At 32.4% G+C, this 18,943-nt stretch overlaps 2 protein-coding genes and 1 non-coding gene across 4 annotated transcripts; 2 read left to right on the top strand and 1 right to left on the bottom strand.

The window, feature by feature from the left end:
* Nucleotides 1–16: 16 nt before the first annotated feature.
* On the top strand, nucleotides 17–123 carry LOC114288188 (small nucleolar RNA R71). Its single transcript, XR_003638143.2, has one exon. It is a non-coding gene; the product is annotated as a small nucleolar RNA R71 (small nucleolar RNA).
* Nucleotides 124–4,534: 4,411 nt separating this feature from the next.
* Nucleotides 4,535–5,411, top strand: LOC114288124 (protein FAR1-RELATED SEQUENCE 5-like). The gene is made up of 2 exons (XM_028231608.2): nucleotides 4,535–5,009; nucleotides 5,194–5,411. Exons 1-2 carry the CDS (start codon nucleotides 4,535–4,537, stop codon nucleotides 5,409–5,411), a joined length of 693 nt encoding a protein of 230 aa, XP_028087409.2.
* A 5,935-nt stretch (nucleotides 5,412–11,346) lies between these two features.
* LOC114287601 (R3H domain protein) lies at nucleotides 11,347–16,699 on the bottom strand. Of its 2 annotated transcripts, none has more exons than XM_082905556.1 (7): nucleotides 16,315–16,699; nucleotides 15,987–16,057; nucleotides 15,000–15,108; nucleotides 13,576–13,658; nucleotides 12,577–12,735; nucleotides 12,015–12,116; nucleotides 11,347–11,752 (listed from the first exon to the last, which is right to left on the bottom strand). In XM_082905556.1, exons 1-7 carry the CDS (start codon nucleotides 16,385–16,387, stop codon nucleotides 11,600–11,602), a joined length of 750 nt encoding a protein of 249 aa, XP_082761682.1. In that variant the 5' UTR covers nucleotides 16,388–16,699; the 3' UTR covers nucleotides 11,347–11,599. The 2 variants fall into 2 exon arrangements, with proteins under 2 accessions (XP_082761682.1, XP_082761683.1); XM_082905557.1 differs by having other exon boundaries at nucleotides 15,987–16,054; nucleotides 16,315–16,674.
* Nucleotides 16,700–18,943: the final 2,244 nt, after the last annotated feature.

Below are 18,943 nucleotides of genomic sequence, written 5' to 3'. Positions count from 1 at the left end.
AAATCGCCAAGATTCGTAGCCATGATGTGGACAAGAGCTTAACAAACCCTTAAAGCGTTCCCAGCACTGATAAAAAGTTTCATTTTCTTTTTGAGAAAAATTCATGATCTGTCTTTTCAAAGAATTTGTTCTATGTATTGGGAAAATTTTATTTAAAAATTCAGGCAGTGTTTGGTCAGATGTTCAAACTATGATTCCACCGTTTGGTTTTAGTATGGTGCTTATTTAGAGTTTTCAAAAGTTAATTCCACACCCACTTTTGAAAATTATTTCAAAGGCGGGAAAATTTAAGCTAATCCTTCCGGATGTCCGGCCGGTTGACTAGTATAGTGTAATTTTTTTTTTACTATAATTGGCACCTGTTATTTTTTATATTTTAAATAAAAAAAAATTTGAAATTTTTAAATTTTTTTATGAGTTTTGAATAGAATTTTGAGTTGTGTGTTTGGTTATGAGTTATAAGTTTTTGTATCAAATATCATATGTCACATCAAAAATTTCCCACTCAATTCAAAACTCTTTCACCAAACAAAATTTTCACACTTAAATCATAATTCCAAAACTCACAAACTCAAAATACAACTCTATTCTCAAATCATATTTAGAAAACTCTGCCAAACGCTACCTCAGTTTTCATCTCTTGCCAAGTGCTTATCGATCTAGATCTCAATGAATTTAACCATGTTTTTGCCTTATCTTTTAGAGAAAAAGGAAATAACTTCAGCCTTATAGTCTCCTCACTACAGGTTTGGTCAAGAAAGGTAGCACAAACTTCTTCAAATTCTTTAATATGCAAGTAAGGATTTTCAAAGTCAAGGCCATGAAATCTAGGAAGTAACGCAATCATACCCGGTTTAAAATTAAATTATTTGCATTTGGAGGAAAAATAATACAAGACGGAGCACTACTCCTTGTGGATTGCAAATAATCACGTTCGAACAGGTTGAGCTATTTGAATTTGATTTTCATATCATGTCAAGTGTGAGGGTGTACAAATAAATCAAATTCAGACTCAAAGAGATTACCAAACAATGTATCTGAATCAAAATCAATTCTTACCAACTGACCAAGATGATCACGACACCAAATATGCATACAACATAAATAATATATATATATATATATATTTTTTAATGTAACAAAACAGTGACTAATTGTAAAAAAACAAATAAATAATAATTATCACAATCACACCAGCAAACACACTACCTCACTATTCCGACGCAACAATAGCATTACTTTTACTTTCTTTCTTTTTTTAAATCAAATCCTACTTATTAAAAAATAAAATAAAAAGAGTGGAACGAGTTTACCAAAATTGCTAGAAATCGCAATGCAAACCTCCTCAGTACTTTTTTTTTTTTTTTAACAATGATGTAGGTCCCGGCAACGGCGTCAAAAACTTGCTGCGACTTTTATATTACAATCCCAAGTGCAAGATGTCACGAAATAATATAACTTGGTGAGTCCGAGGTCGAATCCACAAGGAGCAGTTTGTTCAAAATAATTACCCACCACTCAAATAAAGTAAAGAAAAATATGGTTTTGAATTTTTGAAATGGTTGAATAGTTTGAGAAAAATAATTAATTACAAGATAAAATAAGGTGATTATAAAAAAGGGTGCTAAGGCATCAAAGATCCGCCATCAATGCTTTATTTAAAATATTTTAGATTCAATTTATATAACTCAATTGAAACATACACAAAATGTATTTTCAATCGGTAGATAAAAACGATTATTCCATATAAAAAATAATTCCACTAATTGATTACACCATAAAAATCTAGTTATTTGATTCGCAGGAAATATAAAGCTTCTATCGTGCCCTGAGTCTACGATAGAACAAGATATTATACAGAACAAAAACTTTCTCCAAATAAATGAACCAATCAATTAAAATAATCTAACATTAAAAAAAAAAAAAAAAGGAGATTGACCAATAAGTCCCATATTTTAGACTTGTAATCCATATAATCCCATTTATTTTTTTTTGTGATCCATTTAGTCTTTTTGGATGTGTAATGACTCATTTGCCCGCCACATTGGAGTGTCACATTTGAAAAAAAGTACACTAAGGAGTTTTTTAGTGTCATATCATAAGCACCATGCTGAAGTGTCACATTTGAAAAAAGTACACTTAAGAGTTTTTAATTTTTTTAGCGTGTCACATCATATCCGCCATGTTGGAATGTCACATGTCACGTTTGGAAAAAGTACACTAAAGAGTTTTTTTTTTTTTTGAGTGTCACATCATATCATACTCGCCACGTTGTCATATTTAGAAAAAGTACACTAAGGAGTTTTTATTTTTTTTAGAGTGTCACTCATATCGGTCATGTTGTCACATTTGGAAAAAGTACACTAATGAGGTTTTTTTTAGAGTGTCACATCATATTTGCCACGTTGTCATATTTGGAAAAAGTACACTAAAGAGTTTTTAGTTTTTTTAAAGTGTGACATCATACTCGACATGTTGTCACTTTTGAAAAAAAAAAAAAACACTAAAGAGTGTTCGTTTTTTTGGAGTGAAAGTCTTGGAGTGTAACATCATACCCGCCACATTGTTACATTTGGAAAAAGCACACTAAGGAGTTTTTAGTTTTTTTGGAGTGTCATATTATTAGAGTGTCACATTAATACCTATCACATTAGGCTATCACATCATACTTGTCACGATAATAAAAAGATATAGTTATCCGCTAAAACACTACCAAAATAAAAAATAAAACTACAAAGAAAAAAGTTTTCCACTAACAAGACTTAATAGATCAATAGAAAAAAAATTAGAAATAATTGAAGTACTTGTTTATGAGATAGAATTTATTGATAAATATTCCTTAAAAAAAACTATAATTGAATCATAAAATATCTATAAATAAAATATTAGGATTTCACCCCTGACCTTAACAAAAAAAATTAAAATAATTAAAACATTAAAAAAACAAAAAGAAAATAATATGTATTAAAAGGCGGCCCCCGCCCCAAAAAAAAAATCTTCCGCCTCAATGAGATTGCTGTGTATAATGCGTAAGGATCCTCTAGAGTTAATCCTCTAGAGTGATCTCTTAAAGTACTTAATCCAACAGCTGAGAATAAAACTCACCAAAACGACGTCGTTTTGGTGAGTATTTTGAGGGGGAAAAAAAAAACAAAAAAACAAAAATCAATTTCAGGGATTTCAAAATTCCCCTCATATGGCTGAAGAACGCGAATACAGACGACGGGAAGAAGCAAAGAAAGAACGAGAGAACGAAGAAGAGTTGGCCGTCGTGAAGAGCATCCCGTCGCCCCACCATCGCCATCGCCCCGCTGTCACCACCGTCCTGCCGTCGCCACTGTCCTACCGCCGCCGTGGCCGTCGCCCCTACTCCAACCGATTAAAGAAAATATAGGTGATTATATTATATATAGACACATTATACAGCCTTGAATAATAGACATATATTGTTGAATCTTGCTGAAATATAGAATTTTCAACCACAAATTTTTTTTGCCTCATCTGTGTTGTGCTGAATATTGCTCAATCCCTGTGATAATAGATATATATATATATATATACACAGTATATGCAACCTTAGAAAAAAAATGGGGGATATATTAAAGTTTATGTTTTGTTGGGAAAAGATGAATTTTTTAATGAAATTTTATAGTTGGAAACACTGTCAACATGTTCAGATGATTGTCAAATAAAATGGAATTTGAATCAAGAGTAAGATTAACAAGTTTTGAACTGGAATGAATTCCCTTGACTGTATTCTGGGTCATTGATTTTTAGGTACTGACTTACCTTCTTTTAGTTCATCTTATCAGGTTTAGAAATCCTGGTTGAGTCTTGCACATGTCCTAAATTCTGGCATTAACAGTCATGACAACTGCTTCTAATTTTACATCTTGTGCATTTCACATTATCAATCAGAGCTAGCTTAGACCATCAGCTATGTTTCCATTCATATAAATTATAACTGATATATCTCTAGTTTTTTATTTTTATATAACTAAACCTATCTTATTTCATATTGATGCACAACACGTAACAACATGAAAATTTGAGTTGGTGAAATGATTAATATGTGATGTTTAAATGTGTTGATAATTCATATTGACTTGTTAAATGATGTTTATGGGCTTGTAGCTGTTAAATTGTCCACAGATAATGCTTGTAGCATTTCGTTTCAAAGTGGAGTCCACAGATAATTCTTATTAGACTTTTTGTCCAATTTAAATAGAAATTGAGTGGCAGTGTCTTTTGAAGGCTTGATTGACTTCATTGTTGAGAATCATTTGAAAATATGAATATAAAGTTTGACCCTCCTGAAATAAAGTTTATTACTGGAACTCTAACCACAAAGATAGCATATTGCACTTGGCATTTGGTTGTTGTTAATTTCTATTTTTTTTGTTTGCCTTGATTATCTAATTTCTGTTATTCATTGATTATCTTATTCAGTTTGTATTATTTTGCAAACATAATTTACAGTTTTTATGCTAATATTGAGCACTTCTTTGTTTTTTAAGTGACTTGGCACATTGATATGGAACCTAACAATCATGAGAATGACGGGGGTGAGTGTGATTGGAAGCCTAGAGTTCGCATGGCATTTGATACAGAACAAGAAGCATATGATTTCTATGATACTTATGGAGGAAGGTTGGGCTTTAGTATTAGAAGGGGTTATGTAAACAAGAGCAAAGAGGGGCAAATCACTTCAAGGCAATTTGTTTGCAATAAAGAGGGATTTCGGGTTGTCGACAAGCGAGATCCATTAACAAAAAATCTTAGGCAGGAAGTGAGGACTGGTTGTCAAGCCCGACTTGTCATTAAGTGGGATAGGAATATGCAGAAATTTTTTGTTAGTGATTTTGTTGAACAACATAATCATATCTTTGTACCAACAGAATGTACGCATATGTTACCATCCCAAAGGAAGATATCTGCATCACAGGCAACCGAAATAGATTTAGCTGAAAAATCTGGAATCCATCTTAATGCTGCATTTGAGCTCATGGGTAATGAAGCTGGGTAATGAAGTTGGTGGAAGGGAGTCACTTGGGTTCACAAAGCTGGACCAAAAAAATTATTTGAGAACGAAGAGGCAAAACAGTTTAGCATATGGGGAGGCAGGTAGCATTTTGCAATATTTTCGTGACAAATCATTGGAGAATCCATCTTTTTTTTACTCGATCCAATTAGATAACGAGGAGCAGATTACAAACATATTTTGGGCCGATGCTCAGATGATCATGGATTATGGGCAATTTGGTGATGTTGTGACTTTCGACACTACTTACAAGTTAAATAGTGCACATAGACCATTTGCGTCTTTTGTTGGATTTAACCATCATAGGGAAACTGTAATATTTGGTGCAGCTTTGATGTTCTCATTTACTCTACTTATTCAGGTTTATTGATCATAGTGGGTATTAAAAATGCATATATTTTTCATATCAATGATTGCTTGGTTTGTTATGGGAAGCTCTCTCTTGAATATCAATATGGACATGACATAATTTCCAGGCAATTACTTTGATGTAGCTCTGTGTCATTGTGCATGGTCAAAAACAAGCAAAAAGAGTCTGCTTTCATTTTTGTTTATCTAGTAGGATATCATGTGCAATATGTTATATGTCAAAGTTTAAGTGCAATCTGTGTGATCTTTGAAGCTGCAAGGTCCCGTACTCATTCTCTAATTTTATTTGTTATGTTTTCCCAGAGTGCTAAATGCATCTTACATATTTTTGTCAATATAAATATGTGAAATAAATTTTTTTGTTAAAATGTTGGTCATGAACAACTTGAATTTCAGAAACCTGTTATACAGCGTTGAACATTTCATACAACATTTTCAAACCATCACATATAATACACACTGTTAAGCAACCAACATAATTCAAAAGATTTCACACACTGTTCATAATCAATACCCACTTTACAAATTCAACACATTTCATCAAGAAACCTGTTATACACCTTCAACCTGTTCAACCTGTTCTTTGAACACCTTGTTATTCAACTTGTTCAACCTGTTCATTGAACACATTTCAATTCAACATGTTCAACCATTGTCCAAAAAAATACACTATTAAGCACATGTTCATTCAACACATTGTTAATCAATATACTTGTTTTTTTCAAACCATCACATATAATACACATTGTTAAGCAACCAACATAACTCAATAGATTTCACAAACTGTTCATTCAACACATTTCATCTCAAACAAACCTGTTATACACTTGTTTTTGCAAGCCATCAGATTTTTAAGCACCAAAAAAAATTACAAAACAAGTAGAAAAGTAGATTACATTCATAGCATGTTCGAAAACCTCACAACTGAGTCATTTACATGATAAAGTACAAAAATACACAAAATACAATGACATAAGTCATTGCCTTGAACATCTTCTCCATCCTTTGAAGCCTTCTATCATGCTCACCAAGCCTTCTCCTTAGATCATTAATTTCTTCTGTTCTTGAATCTGTCTGAGGTCCAGCATTGGTTGAAGTTGATGAGTTAATGTCATCGTCGTCGTCGTCATCATCTGCGAACCACCTGAAGTAATTGCAGTGGTTGTTCGTAGTCTACGATGGCCAAGAATCAGTTAATCAATAAAGGACAAATGAATTTTGTAAAAAGTAACAGATTCATTTACATAACAGGAACTTACATATTTTCTTGGGCAAACAAAATAGACACGTCCTTCATTTCCATTCGCATTGGTTCGTACAATACGCACGGAAGTTGTTCTTCCACAATTACAAAACCTTGGCTTTAATCTTAAGTTCGTATTATTAGTAGAAGATGAAGCCATTTGTTTATCTGCATAAAAAATACCAACAGATTCAACTACCGATTAGTAAAAGATGACGTTCTTCCTATGTTTTTATCTCTCAAGCTGTTTTACCTATTACTAGAAGACATCATGATTTTTCAACTATACTGTACTGTAAATGAGAAAGAAAGGAAACAAACACTAGGAATCCTGTATATAAGAATCAGATTATGATGCCAAGGTTGCTTCAAGAAGGGCTGTGAAGTTTAATGAAAACATCATGATTTTGTGTTTTTGGGTTTGAGCTTTTGATTGCAACCTCTGTTCAGCTTCTCATTAAGCAATCTTCATTGTCCTCTCAATGCAGGTTTCATTGGAAGTGTTTATCTTTTCTGAAGAGTCCTACAGAGATGTCTTTGTAATTGTTCTCTTCAGGATCTGTGCTTCTGACAATTATTCTTCCTAAGTGTAATTTTGTAACTATCAATCTACCTTTGTTAGTGTAGAAAGCAATAGGCTTTTGCAATGTTTAATCTGTCCATTACCTTTACTTGTTTTCATCTTTAATTTTATTTTATGTTTGGGTGTGGAACAATACTTAGGATATTGGGTTTGTAAAGGGGGGAGAAAAGGAAAAGAAAATTGAAAAAACAAAAAAGAAAAGAGAATAAAAAGCTTCTTCAATTATTTATATATATTTTCTTTATTTTTTTCTTTCACAAATTTAAGATTAAAAAACAAATAACTTTGGTGGTATTAGTTTGGTTTTGGTAATACCAGTTGAACACTACTTTTCCAATGAAAATGCCAATCATCTCTATAAAATTCATCATCTTGTCATCAAAATACACGTCCTTTTTTAACAAACTTGAGTGGTTTGGCATCTTATTTTCTAAGAACGTATCCTTTAATAACTTATTTTCTCAAATCTAAGGGGGTTGTTTTGGTTTTTTTTCAAAACATGAGCTTTCAAAATACAACTTCAATTAACTAATTATAGAACTCAATGAAATTGTTTTTGAAAGCACAACTTCAAATCCAAAACACGACTTCAAGAAACCATCTGGGTTTTGGGAAAATAAGTTGAAAACCACCTTGAGGAAATAAAATTGGTCCAAAATTAAGGACAAAAAAAAAAACAAAAAGGGACTCTGATGTCCTTGTAATGAAATTGAAGCCAAAACCCAGGTACAAAGGCAAATCCCAGGTATAAATTGAAAAGTCATTTAAATTTCAATTTTTCAACATACACAGGGTGCAGAATGTGAACACAGAGTTCATTCTTGATCACAGGTATAAAGGCAAATCCCAAAGCCTAACATATCACAAATTAAAGCCAAATCTCAAACCCTAACACAAATAGCAAACAAAATCCAACCCCAAACACTCCCAATCGACTAATTTCTACAAAAATTGAAGCCAAACGTAAACCCTAACTTTGCGATTTCAGGTTTACCTCAGATTCGCTGTCGCAGGCTCCTGTTCGTCCTCCGTCGTGGTTCGTCGTCCTTCGTCCTCCATCCTCTGTCGTGGTTCGTCTGCCTCTGCCGCCGTTCGTCCACCGTCTCGTCATCCTTCGTCCCTCGTCTTGTTGTCCTTCGAACTCCTTCGCACACTCGCCGTCTGTATTCGCATTCTTCAGCCATATAGGGGGAATTTTGAAATCCCTGAAACTGATTTTTGTTTTGTTTTTTTTTTTTTTTTTCAAAATACTCACCAAAACGACGTCGTTTTGGTGAGTTTCATTCTCAGCCATCGGATTAAGTACTTTAGGAGATCACTCTAGAGGATTACTCTAGAGGATCCTTACGCTTTGTAGATGTCACTGGGGTGGTAAATTTGGATATATTCTAGTATCATCCAGCCAATAGGATCTTTGCATGCACTATTCAACCATTTAAGTCTCTTCATCCACTTTGTTGGTTGGCTGTGTAATGTGGCAGCTCTCCATGGCAGGAGTTTGATTTCAATTTGGCATCTTTTTTTTCTCTAATTGCCATCTAGCCTCAACTTTTATCCTAATTGCAAATTATCCTATAAAAATTAAAATTAGATCATTAAATCACATCTAAAAATAAAGTGGGGAAATTAAATTAATAAAAGTGTATTAATGATTAAAAATAATAAAATAATTATACATTTTTAACCATTCATCATAAAACTCATTTTGGCATGAATAAAAAGTGAAGAGAGTTTTTAAACTGAAAAATGTTACAAATATATAATTTTAAATAATGCTATATGTACTAATTAGTATATCAATTAGTGTATTAACAGATTATGTGACATTATTTTAGAGGTTTTGAATATTTATAATTTGTATAGTATGTGAAGTTAATAATAATGTTATAATGGCATCCACAATGAATGTGTTAAGCAGTGTTTTAGTGTCAAGGACTAAACTCTAGCCAACTAAAAATCACTTTTTGTGTTGCAATGGAGGTGTTAACATACCCATTAAACATGTCAGATGCCAAGAAGTCAAGTGGTTAGCAACCCATTTAGCTAGCCGAGAGAGAGAAAAGAGAAAGAGAAAGAGTGAGATGCTTGCTGACACAGTGCAGTAGGGTGGGGCCCACTTCACTTTTCAACTATTATTTATTTTATTTATGGTTTATATATATATATATATATATTTAACACACATCTTAATACATCCATTGCACCACCACTCACTCTCTAAAATTAACAAACTCTTAACACATTTTTTTAGCTCCACTTTTGTCACTTTTTGTCATATAACACATTTTTAACACATCCATTGTGAATGCTCTAATAAAAATGGATATACTAATGGGGGATTTGGTGATAGACCCCTCACTCTCTAATTTGTCTTTGTCTTTCAAAAGAACAAGAATTATATAGGTACTTTCAAAACACCCTAATATTTTAAAACTTGTTTCTTTTACTATATTACCCTCATATCTATCAACTCTCCTATTAAGCTATCCTTACATTGTATTTCAAAGTAAAATTTTACTTTGAATCATAGTAAACTTTACTCTGATTCAGAGTAAAATTTTATCCTGAATCAGAGTAAAGGTTACTATGATTCAAAGTAAAATTTTATATCGTTAAGCAAATTAACATGTTTTTAACCAGAGTAAAATTTTACTTTGAATCATAATAAACTTTACTCTGATTCAAAGTAGTTTACTATGATTTGAAGTAAAATTTTATATCATTAGGCAAAACAATATGTTTTTAACCGGAGTATAATTTTACTGTTATAAAAAAATAAAATACATAAATGAATGAACCAGAGTCAAATTTTACTTTTAGATCTTAAAAAAAAAAAAAAAAAACCAATTGATATGCATTTACGCTCCAACCCCAATCACACCAATGTCTTCCACCTCAAACAGATCAGAACTCCCACAACTCATATAATCATTCATCATCATCAATATCATCTTGAAAATCTCTTGAATTCTATGAACCTTCTGCTGTACATGGCCCCAATAGCACTGTTTATGAAGGAAAATGTGGTTGGGATCACAATAGCTCTTTCCAAAAATGATATCAAAATAATCTGGTACCTACTCTTCAATTTGGCTTACAAGGTCATCGCGGTGGCTTGGCGAATCGACCAACTCATGGATCTCAGGTGAGGATATTTGATCAAATGGCAACGGCGGTGATCGAGCAGCGAAGAAATCAACCGAAGAAGGAGATCGAACTTCGATCTGAGGCGGAGCAAAGCAAGTCACCAAGTGGTTAGCGGTGGCCGTCTGTAGCGGCGGTGGTTTTCATCGACTACGAAGTAGATGCCGTTGAAGGTGGAAGGTGGAGGCAACGGGGTGGATAAGAGGCATGCGAGGTCGTCGGCATTGGTTTTGATACCAGATCTTGAAACCCTAGCCATGGTATCTTGAGAGATTGAGATAGTTGAGGGTATAATAGTCTGATAAAATATTTAAATAATAAATTTTGTCTTTTATACAAAATTTTATAATTATGAGGGGGTTTTAAAAGTATAATTTTTTTCTTAATCTTTTTAACAATAAAAAGAAGATAAAAGGGATTTATAGTCAAATTTATTAATTACTACATCTTGCACCACCGTATCATTTTAGACCAAAAATGTTGTGATAAAGGAGTAATGTGATTGAGTGCGGCACGTATAAAAAATTGAGTCTGTCCATTTAAATTTCATATTTGGTAAGAACATCTCAAATTCTTTATTTTTTAGTTATCATTTAAAATTAAAATAAAATGATACAAAAAATTTTGCATAATATGTTAATCACACATTGGTTCAACTACAAATCTCAATCGTTAGATTAACCTAACAAGAAATCTATAACAAAGACTTGACCCGATTATGGAATAACATTTTTTAATATAGTTATAATCTTACATCTAGATCAACATAAGAACTTCGGAAGTACACAACCTAGAGAATTTCAAATTTTTTATTGTATATATACTATATTTGTTGGGAAAAAAGAAACGTAAGTCATAACTTGTTTTTTGAGAATGAAAATGTGTACAATTCACAATCTATTTACTTGCACTTTTTCTTAGTTGAAATATTTTAACCCCAAAAAAAAAATTCAAAATCTACAAAGGTTAATCAAATCACAGTTTATTCTGCATAATTATAAAACTTCAAATGTAAGCATCAATTACATTATCTAAAAAGAGAGGAGCAAAGATTACAACATTCAAACTTCTATCAAACAGGAAAGGGGTCAATGAGATATTGTTACAGGTACAACTAAAGAACTAACTTCTTTTTTTTACATCCCAAACATTAAATAAAGATAATGAACAGCTTTAGATTGGTTAATATTACATGGCTTGGATTCCAGGCGGTTAATAATTACCAAATCCCTTCCTTTGCCATTCTCAGGAATTGGCAGAGGGTAATGTTTGGGAGCTCAACAGAACCCGCTTTCTTCTTCTTTATCCTCGTCATCTTCATTAACTCCATGCCCTTCGACTGTGGAACTGTTACTGAGACAAGGTCATAGAACTGTTGAAACAAATTTTTTAGGAATATTAGGTAATGAAAAGAAAAAACTTTGGTGATTTTGTTAAAAGATGACAAATTTGATAATAGCAATTCACTTGATGTACAAATCTCTAAAGATCTGCAGAGAGTTGGGTTCTGCAGATTTGGTTGGTAACTGACCATATAGCTCTAGATAGCAGCATGAAATATAACCTTCATATTGACAACCCCTTGCATAAATTTATGGGCTCTCATATGTAAAAAAAAAAATTCAAAGATATACCTCGGAGACGCCATGTAGCAACAGCCTATGAAAAGGGTCTTGAACATGCAGCTCCAGCACCTCCATATCTCCACTCTCCTTGATGAAGGCTCGTATGCATTCCTACAAAGATAAAAAATTATAGCTCCTTTAAATGACACAAATGGAATGAAAATTGTTTTAAAAATTGGAAATTGATATGGCACATATATATATATATATATATATGAAAAGTATTGTCCATATTCATAGTGATGTATGATTTGATCAGATAATAACCAAGGAAAATCACATGTCGGAGGCTGCGATAGAGAAAGAATACTACAAAAACCTACTATAGGATTGGAGATGAAAGTTGTATGAATATATAGAGAAAAAAGAGTCTTTGGATGAGAAAACAGAACAAAGATTATGATTATCTTAATAGATTTGAGAATCTAGGTGCGAGGACAAAGCAAACACTCATTCATAAATATTCCAAATATCAAAAACAGTTGGCTGTTTCATTAGAAGAAGAAAGCCAAGCATATTTACGGAGAAAAAAAGGAAGACATGAACTTCATTCATTAGAGATTAGATTTACCTCATATCCATTAACAAGGTCTGAAAGAAAGCTACGGCGAAGTGCCTCTCTAGTTCGACAATCTACTCTATGCCATGCATTCAATACAGCCATCTTATCAGCATCCACACGACCTTTCTTTTTTGATGAAGAGTTTTTGAGGGCTTTAATGATGGTTGCCTACCACAAAGAAAACAGAAACTAGAAGAATTAAAGCAAGTTGCTCCAAGCCATATAAATATTATGTAGGTGTGTACATCACACTTGAAATACTTATGTCAACAAGCCCTATGAGCAGTAACAATTCCCAATTTCCATAAAGTAATCAAACAACACAAAAGATACGGAGAACAAAATATCACGGCACAATCCCACTCAGTCAAAGTCATCAACTTGAAGCTTACAAATCACCATATTCATGCCATTTCTGATGTTATATATATAACGTCATTGTTGTCAAGCACACCAAATTTTTCAAAGCAATTTTTGTCTTGGAAATGGTAAAATGCATTTTTCAAGTTGAACAGCATGTAGATCGTATGTAGTAAATCATCTTTCATGCTCAAGTAAATTCCCATTAAATGAATAATTTCCACACATACCATTTAACTGAAGTAGTAAATCTTGAAGTAAATTTTCCAATTTAAACAATAAATGCATGCCAGCCAGGTTTGCTACGAGATTCCTTTCTCCATACATGACAAAACAAAGATGTTGCATATAGCATATTCTGAGCAAATAAAAAGCAACACAAGAGTGGGGAAAAAAGGAAGAAGAAGAAGAAAAACATCTCATGCAAGAAGTAGTCTGATAATCCAAGTGTGAAGTATCCCAAGCCACCTCAAAAATTTCATGGATTAAATTCCAAAATTGCAGCACAATTACTTGCCTCAAATCAAACAGCCATGTTAAAGTCTAGCAGTGTAATATTCTCAAACAATTATTATATTGCTCAGACTGTATCGTGTAAGAATTTTGTGGCAGATAAACATGCTTTGGTGAATAAGGGAAGTGAAAAACCTCTTTGTCCATGTCTATATGCCTAAATTTGTCCCACTCTCCCATATTTGTCTTGCAAAATGGCGACAGTGGAACATCATCACCTGTAAAATGAACCCAATCAACAGTCCAACAAAAAAAAATGCCAAGTAAATATATTTAATATAAAATAATTGAAAAAAGAAGAAGAAGAAGAAGAAAATTCAATGTCTTCTAACAATATCAGTGCCAAGTAATATATTTAATATAAAATAATTGAAAGAAGAAGAAGAAGAAGAAGAAGAAGAAGAAGAAGAAGAAGAAGAAGAAGAATATTCAAGGTCTTCTATTAGCAGGTGATCTAAAATTTAATGTGTTCTAGCAATATCAGTGCCCTTATGGGCCTACAAAGTAGGGCAAGCTGTTCAAGTTTTGATTAGCATAGTACACAGGTGGAGTAGGCAATTTTAAAAATAAAAATAAAAATAAATTGGTTGTAAGACTCAATGAAATACAGGATGGTATCTATCAACTAAAATCAATCAGGATACATGTTGCAAGATATATCAAGCCAATCTGAATTTCAGCCAATTGTCTCAACTATCAACTTAAATCACCAACAAAACAATTTATGGAATTGTATGACAGAAAAATGTGAAGTAAAAGTACACCAAGACTAGCGACATACTGTACATGGAAATTTAATGGATCGCATTTTCAGCAGCAAAAAACTTATTTTCCTCATCATTGGCTGAGTCCATGTCATTAATTTTTTCACTTGCATAAATATTTTGGACATCATCTTTGCCAACACCATGATGTTCCCAACCACCAGTATTTTAACCAAGACCGGTGGCAGTTAAAATAGTAGGATTATGTCTAAACAGGGAATCAGCTCAAAAGTTGATCTTGGGAACCCAATACTTAAAGACGTCAACTTTGAAAATTCAATTAACACCTATTTTGATCCACAGAAACAATTACTGAATCTGTGATATATATTTAATTTCTTAAGCAAGGATTGCACTTTCATAAGCACCTAATAACATCAGATTCAGAAGCAAACTTTTTAACAGAGCGAACAAGTTGTTAAACAACTTTTTGGTACGTACAAATTTGTATATATGAGGAAAGAACAGCAATGCCCACATGGGTAAACTTTGTCTCAGTAAGTTCAAACCACATAACAACACAAAAGAAAGGCTAACAACAAAGAAAGGAGATCACCAACTTAAAAGTGATCTCACAAACACAATTTCGGCTTCAAAGTGAGACCTTGTCGTCCAATTTCACACTTTCCACACACCCCAAATTTTACAAAAAGAAAATTATGGTCACTTTTTAAATGATCTCATTACTGCTACATCTCATCTTAACCACTACACCTCTGCCATGATCAACACTGATCTATGAGATTGGCCTGTTTCCATTTTCACATAATTAAAAGGCTAATGAAGCAGTCTCACCCCAAGGTGGTGGAGCAAATAAGCCTCTAATCTCTTCTGCATTCAAACGAGGAACAAGTTCCATCAATAGGCGATCATTTAACCATCGGCGCGATCTTCGATTACTAACCTGAAACAAGTAAAATAAGTTAACAGCAATAAGGATCAGGTTGGACTAAACCACAAGCTTTTTCTCTCAATAGCTAAATGTAAACAGATTGTGAATAAAAATTTAAAATTATCAAATAATCTTCTAAACTCTAAATCTACTAAGACCTGACAGCTACTTCAATCCCCAACCCAACCCATCCAACCAACCCCTATTGCTTAGACTTTTTTATTATTAAGAAAAAAAATAGAATCATAGGAAAAGAACTGGGAGAAGTACTAATAGGTCTCCCTACACACATCAATTTAATGTGCTTTATTGCTTTGACAAAAGGAAAATTGTGATTTCTATTAGAGATTGTAAATCCTCCTTTTTCTTTTATTGTGATTGGTGATGAATCCTCCATATTGTTACTGCACTCCTATTTATTACATAATAAACAATTGAAACTCAAAAAATTACAGCACAATGATTGAGGTAACATTCTCTTTGCAACTAGAATTAAAAAAAAATTACTGAATGATGCATAAATCTGTAATATTTCACTTCATACCATACCCTCCTAATATGTATTACAAATTACAATTCATTAGACAGTAATAAGTCTTGTTCCACCATCTCAAAACTTTTTGGCAATACAAAAATGAAGCTCAGATCTTATAGAACAAGTAGTCAAAATTCCCAATTTTAGCACCATAATTAAAACTTCTTTTAAGTTTAAATTGTACAAGACAAATGTGGATTACACTAATTGCAGGACCAAATTCACATAACCAAGAAATCAACCAAAGCAACAACAAACATGAGTCTTTCCCTAAAACAGAATTTCACCAAAAGAAGAAAAAAAAATGGGAAGAAAATAAACTCAAGTGACAAAAAAAAAAAAAAAAGGTAATTACTTTTCCAGCCAAGCTCTCAAGAAACTCAATCTTTTTCTCGATTGCCAGTCCTCGGGATTTGGCATTCTCTGCTGCAAAGGCATACAAAAATATAGTTCAATAAATTTCCTAAAATTGCATGGAAAAAAAATAACCATGTAGAGTAGCTAAATAGAAAGAAAATTAAAATCAAGAATCTGGGTCATCAAGATTAACAGTCTAAACATAACACCCACAGTCCCAAGACCCATAAAACAAAAAAATTGAAATCTCAGTGCATTCATTCATATATATATATATATATATATATTAGATGGGTCTGTTACAAAGAATAGATCTATTTGTGTACCTTTGGGATGGTCAAATAGAGGATAAGATAGAAGCAGATCGTGTTCGCTCTGCAAAACCTCAGGAGTCGCCATGATTGATTCTCGAGAAAATTGAACAGAGATCGATCTCGTCTTTGTCCGGTGCGGTGGTTTTGGGTCTCTCTTGGTCTTCTTGTTCTGGTGTTTGTTTGACGGAGGAGGAGGATAACTTGTGAAGGGATCTTTAGTAAGTAAATACGGAGACACCAAACAGAGCCTTAGAATTACACACAAGGAATATGCTAATATGTGATGCCGATTTGAGTGAAATTTATCAAATTAAGGATAGTTTTCGCCAGCAACAGGTTGGACAAAATAGATGAAACCTTATCCGTTGGATTGAGTAATGTTAGTTGTTTTAAAAATTTTACCAAAATTTTTATTAAATGTTTATATGAGTGTGGGTCTCATGTGAGTCTCACATCATGTGAAATATTTGATAGAATTTTTAGTAAAATTTTTGAAATCTCTAACATTTTTGCGTTGAAATAGATTTGATGGGACATGTAAAAGATGATGGGCACGACATGTGGATAGGCCACACTTCCAAATCAATTGGAACAATTTTTTGGTGCAGATAGAGTAACATGTTGGTAGGAATGTAAAAATGACCCGCGATCCATGGACGGTCCTAAGCCCTCCCGTGGTTCAGGGTGGTCGTGGCCTGTTTGAGCCTGAGCCCAGCCCAAAACCCTGAGCCATTATTTTGAAGCTTAGCCAGGCCTATCGGCCCGCTTAAGACCCACTTGAGGTCCGGCCCTCCCAAGGCCTAATGTCTTTTTTAATGAAAAATAATAAAATTTTAGTAAAAAAAATAAAAAAACAAAAAACTTTGTTCAGGCCCACTCAAGACCCGAATACCCACTGGATTGAGCCTATACCTAATTTTCTGGCTCGTGGGCCGGCTCAGCCTGGCCCGAATTTTGGCAGAGCTTGCGAGGACCGACATGAGCCAGGCCAGGCCAGCCCAAATTTACAACCCTACACCCATGTATGGTATTCATAGCCTATCACAACTTAACAACACATCTTTCCAGTAAAAATTTACAACATAAGACAAGTATTAATAAACCATTAAAACGTTGAAATAAAACTCTATTAACTCTTTCTCTCTCTTCATTGATCTTTTATCTCTCTTCGGTAATCATGAGCATATTTTTATTTCTAATGGTGTTATATTCATCAATTAGTGTATTAATTAGTGTATCAATATTATACAAAAAATATTTTAAATTTTGTTACATCATCAATTGATACACTAATTGATATATATAGCATTATTTTTTTGTCTTACTCTACTTTTAAGAATTTTATTTTTTTATTCTTTTTAGTATGACTCTCCCTTTATCAAAAATAATAATAATAATAATAAATTAAACCACCATCCAATATTTCAACTTATATAAAAATGAAGTCACATAATTTTTTGTTGATAGAACGATCCATAAATTGAATTTTTTTTAGAATGTCAAATAATCTAAAGCATATTATTAAAAATCAAAACATATTATTTTGTTCAATTTGGCAAACCAATAACTCAAAAAAAATATGATTAATATAATTAGAATTCTCCAAATAATCTAAATCCCAAATAATCTAAACATATTGGATCTATGTTTGGTTTTCAAAATTTATAATTTTAATCTTTGTTTGAACTAAAATAAAATCTGAAAATCTAATGTATGTACTTTTTTTAAACTAGCATTGTATGAAATTCTCTAAATAATATTTTTATTATTATCATTTTTTATTCCAAAAAAAAAAAGAAAAGAAAATGAATAGTATATAATTGTCTTTTGTATTATGTTAAGTGTTTTAAAAGTGTTCAAAGAAAATAATTACTAAAATTTGTTACAAGGAAGATAAAGAAACAAAAAATACTCATGAAAGAAAAGACATTGAAAACACAGATTTCATTAAAATTCAAATTAAGCCATGGAAAATGTTACAAAAGCCAAATTAACCTTACAAGATCGTCATTAAAATTCAAATTAAGCCATGGAAAATGTTACAAAAGCCAAATTAACCTTACAAGATCGTCATCGAATAAACAATATAAAAGCATAAATTAAAACACAAACTAAAATTAGTCTATAGACAAACCAAAAGTTCATGAATGTCACAAACATCAAGCTTAAAAGAAACCAAAACTATATTGTTCTTCAGAAAACAAACATAGAATTTATTCCAGTTGCATGGTTAAAGAGAGAAACCATAGTCTTCTTCAATATCTTCACTCAAGTTACACATATTAGGAGAACTTTGACTTCTTGTAGCACTAAGAATGTAAATAATACAATTAGATTAGTTATTATATTTGAAAATCAAATATATTGTAATGAGCTAAATATTAAAATATAACGTGACATGGAGAAGCTAGATTGTAGCATAGTAGTAAAAGGCATATTCAAGTATCCAAGCATCTACATTTGCATTAAAGAGGTAATATACTTTAAATAATATATACTAATTAAACAAAATGAAATTAAGTTTTTTTTTTTTTTTTTTACATGATGAATATACCTCCTGGACAATTGGAATATTTGTTGTTGGCACCAAAAACCTTGAAAGTCTTACAACATATGACTGCATTGCAGTATCTAATAATAA

This window comes from Camellia sinensis, chromosome 14 (assembly GCF_055761805.1).
Source record: "Camellia sinensis isolate YWXY chromosome 14, ASM5576180v1, whole genome shotgun sequence".
Lineage (NCBI taxonomy): Eukaryota > Viridiplantae > Streptophyta > Magnoliopsida > Ericales > Theaceae > Camellia > Camellia sinensis.
The sequence above is the reverse complement of the archived record's forward strand: the minus strand, read 5'-3'. Positions and strand labels throughout refer to the sequence as shown.